Source organism: Miscanthus floridulus, chromosome 17 (genome assembly GCF_019320115.1).
Source record: "Miscanthus floridulus cultivar M001 chromosome 17, ASM1932011v1, whole genome shotgun sequence".
NCBI lineage: Eukaryota > Viridiplantae > Streptophyta > Magnoliopsida > Poales > Poaceae > Miscanthus > Miscanthus floridulus.
The window spans coordinates 1,224,467-1,227,901 of NC_089596.1; the positions used below are offsets into that span (position 1 = coordinate 1,224,467).

Below are 3,435 nucleotides of genomic sequence, written 5' to 3' on the forward strand. Positions count from 1 at the left end.
CCAGGCGGCGCGGTGCCATCTCGAACCTCCCCTCAACACCGCATTGGCAGGATAGGGAGGCCTCGGTTCGTCTCGAGCCTGCTCGGGCACCGACCATCAACAGGGTCCCCCTGGTCCACGACCGCCTCGACAATCGACGCGAGGCGCAGGGTGACCACGAGGTGGTCAGCCGACGACGATGCCACGACAGCGAGGGGCCCGCCCGAGGCTACCATCCACATCGTGGTGTCCACTACGACAGCGGAGAGGACCACAGTCCTTCTCCTGAACCACCTGGCCCTCGAGTCTTCAGTAGAGCCATCTGCAATGCTTAGTTTCCAGCTCGGTTTTGCCAGCCAGCCAACCTCACCAAGTATAGCGGTGAGACCAACCCCGAGCTCTGGCTCATCGATTACCACCTAGCTTGTCAGCTAGGCGGCGCCGACGATGACCGGCTCATCATCCGTAACCTTCCATTGCTCTTATCAGACTCAGCGCGAGCCTGGCTCGAGCACCTTCCTCCCTCTCAGATCCACGATTAGCGTGACTTGGTTTGGATCTTCGTCGAAACTTCCAGGGCACATACGTGCGCCCTGGAAACTCCTGGGACCTTAAGAGTTGTCGCTAGAAACCAGACGAGTCTCTCCGAGACTTCATCCGGTGCTTCTCGAAACAATGCACCGAGTTGCCCAGTGTCGGCGACTCAGAGATTGTCCAGGCTTTTCTCTTAGGCACCACCTGCCGAGACTTGGTCCGAGAATTAGGATAGAACGTGCCGCGTTCGGCCGCCACGCTCCTCGACATCGCCACCAACTTCGCCTTAGGTGAGGAGGCTGTAGGGGCCATCTTCCTCACAGACGATGCCAAGGGGAAGCGGAGGGATGAGGCCCCCGAGGCCTCAGTTCCTCACCTCCCCAAAAGGAAGAAGAAGGATCGGCAGGGGAAGCGGGCCGTCCTCGAGACCGATATGGTCGTGGCCATAGAACGCAGGAATCTCTGAGGCCCCAGGGGCCTTAGACCCTTCAACGACATGCTTAAGAAACCCTGCCCTTACCACCAAGGCCCGGTCAAGCACGCCCTCGAGGATTGCTCCATGCTGTGGCGTTACTACGCCAGGCTCAGGCTCCCCGACGACGACGCCAAGCAGAAGGGCGCCGACGACCAGGACGATGACAAGGACAACGGGTTCCCTGAGGTACATGATGCCTTCATGATCTTCGGTGGACCCTCGACGTGCCTTACGGCGCGGCAGCAAAAGAGGGAACGCCGAGAGGTCTTCTCGGTCAAGGTGCCCACTCCCTAGTACCTAGACTGGTCTTAGGAGGCGATCACATTTGATCGAGACGACCACCCCGACCATGTTCCGAATCCCAGGCAGTACCCACTTGTTGTCGACCCGATCATCGGCAACACCCGACTCTCCAAGGTGTTGATGGACGGAGGCAGCGGCCTTAATATCTTATACGCCAACACCCTAGAGCTCTTGGAGATCGATCGATCGAGGCTCCGAGGCGACGTCGCACCCTTCCACAACATCATGCCAGGAAAACGCACGCGACCCCTTGGGCGCATCGACCTTCCCGTCTGCTTCGGCACCCCCTCCAACTACCGCAAGGAAGTCCTCACCTTTAAGGTGGTCGGGTTTGGGGGAACCTACCACGCCATCCTGGGGCGGCCGTGCTATGCCAAGTTCATGGCAGTCCCCAACTATACCTACCTCAAGCTCAAGATGCTAGGCCCCAGCGCTATCATCACGATTGATTCCATGTACGAACATGTATACGACCGCAACGTCGAGTGCATTGAGTACGTCGAGGCTCTTACGGAGGCTGAGACCCTCATCGCCCACCTCGACCAACTCAGTGGCAAGGTGCCTGACTCCAAGCATCGCACAGGGGCGTTCGAGCCCGCGGAGGCCATCAAGCTTGTCTCGGTCGACCCCGCCTGCCCTGACGACCAGGTGCTGAGGATCAGCGCCACCCTCGACATCAAATAGGAAGCCGTGCTCATCGACTTCCTCCATGCGAATGCCGACATATTCACGTGGAGTCCCTCGGACATGCCGGGCACACCTAGGGAGGTCATCGAGCATGCCTTGGACATTCGAGCCGGCTCCAGACCGGTGAAGCAACGCATGCGCAGCTTCGACGAGGAAAAGCGTAGGGCCATCGGTGAGGACGTGTAGAAACTCTTGGCGGCCGGGTTCATCAAGGAAGTGTCCCACCCAGAGTGGTTGGCTAACCCCGTGTTAGTTAGGAAGAAAAATGGGAAATGGAGGATGTGTGTAGACTACACCGGTTTGAACAAAGCATGTCCAAAAGTCCCCTTCCCATTACCCCGAATCGATCAGATCATTGACTTCACTGCTGGGTGCGAGACCCTGTCTTTCCTTGATGCGTATTCCGGTTACCATCAAATCAAGATGAAAGAGTCCGACCAACTCGCGACTTCTTTCATCACCCCATTCGGCATGTACTGCTACATGACTATGCCGTTCGGCCTCAGAAACATGGGGGCCACATACCAGCGGTGCATGACCTAGGTCTTTGGCAACCACATTGGGTGGACCGTCGAGGCCTATGTGGACGACATCGTGGTCAAGACCAGAAAGGCCGAGGATCTCGTCAACGACTTGAGGATAGCCTTCAAATGCCTTAGAGAGAAGGGCATCAAGCTCAATCCCGAGAAGTGTGTGTTCGGGGTCCCCCGAGGCATGCTCTTAGGATTCATAGTCTCGAAACGCGGCATTGAAGCCAACCCAGAGAAGGTCTTGGCCATAACCAGCATGGGACCAATCAGAGACCTCAAGGGAGTACAGAGGGTCATGGGATGCCTTGCAGCCTTGAGCCGCTTCATCTCGCGCCTCGGCGAAAAAGGATTGCCTCTGTACCGACTCTTGAGAAAATCCGAGCATTTTTCTTGGACCCCCGAGGCCGAAGAAGCCCTCGATAGACTCAAAGCGTCGCTCACAAATCCTCCCATCCTGGTACCCCCAGCCAGGGACGAGGCCCTCTTACTCTACGTCACCGCAATGACCCAAGTGGTCAGCGCTGCCATAGTAGTAGAAAGGCCAGAAGAGGGGCATGCTCTACCCACCCAATGACCTATTTACTTCATTAGCAAAGTGCTCTCCGAGACCAAAACACGTTACCCCCACATCCAGAAGCTGGTCTACGCCGTAGTCCTAGCCCGACGCAAGCTGCGTCACTACTTCGAGTCTCACCTAGTGACCGTGGTATCGTCTTTCCCCTTGGGAGAGATAGTCCATAACCGGGAGGCCTCAGGTAGGATAGCCAAGTGGGCCGTCGAGCTTATGGGGGAAACCTTGACTTTTGCACCTCAGAAAGCGATTAAGTCTCAGGTCTTGGCTGATTTCGTGGCTGAGTGGACCGACACCCAATTACCACCTGCCCAAGTCCAGATAGAATGTTGGACCATGTACTTCAACGGGTCTCT

At 57.1% G+C, this 3,435-nt stretch overlaps 1 protein-coding gene across 1 annotated transcript; it reads left to right on the plus strand.

The window, feature by feature from the left end:
• Window positions 1–1,516: 1,516 nt before the first annotated feature.
• On the plus strand, window positions 1,517–1,975 carry LOC136518291 (uncharacterized). Its single transcript, XM_066511936.1, has one exon. It carries the CDS (start codon window positions 1,517–1,519, stop codon window positions 1,973–1,975), a length of 459 nt encoding a protein of 152 aa, XP_066368033.1.
• The last annotated feature ends 1,460 nt before the right edge of the window (window positions 1,976–3,435 follow it).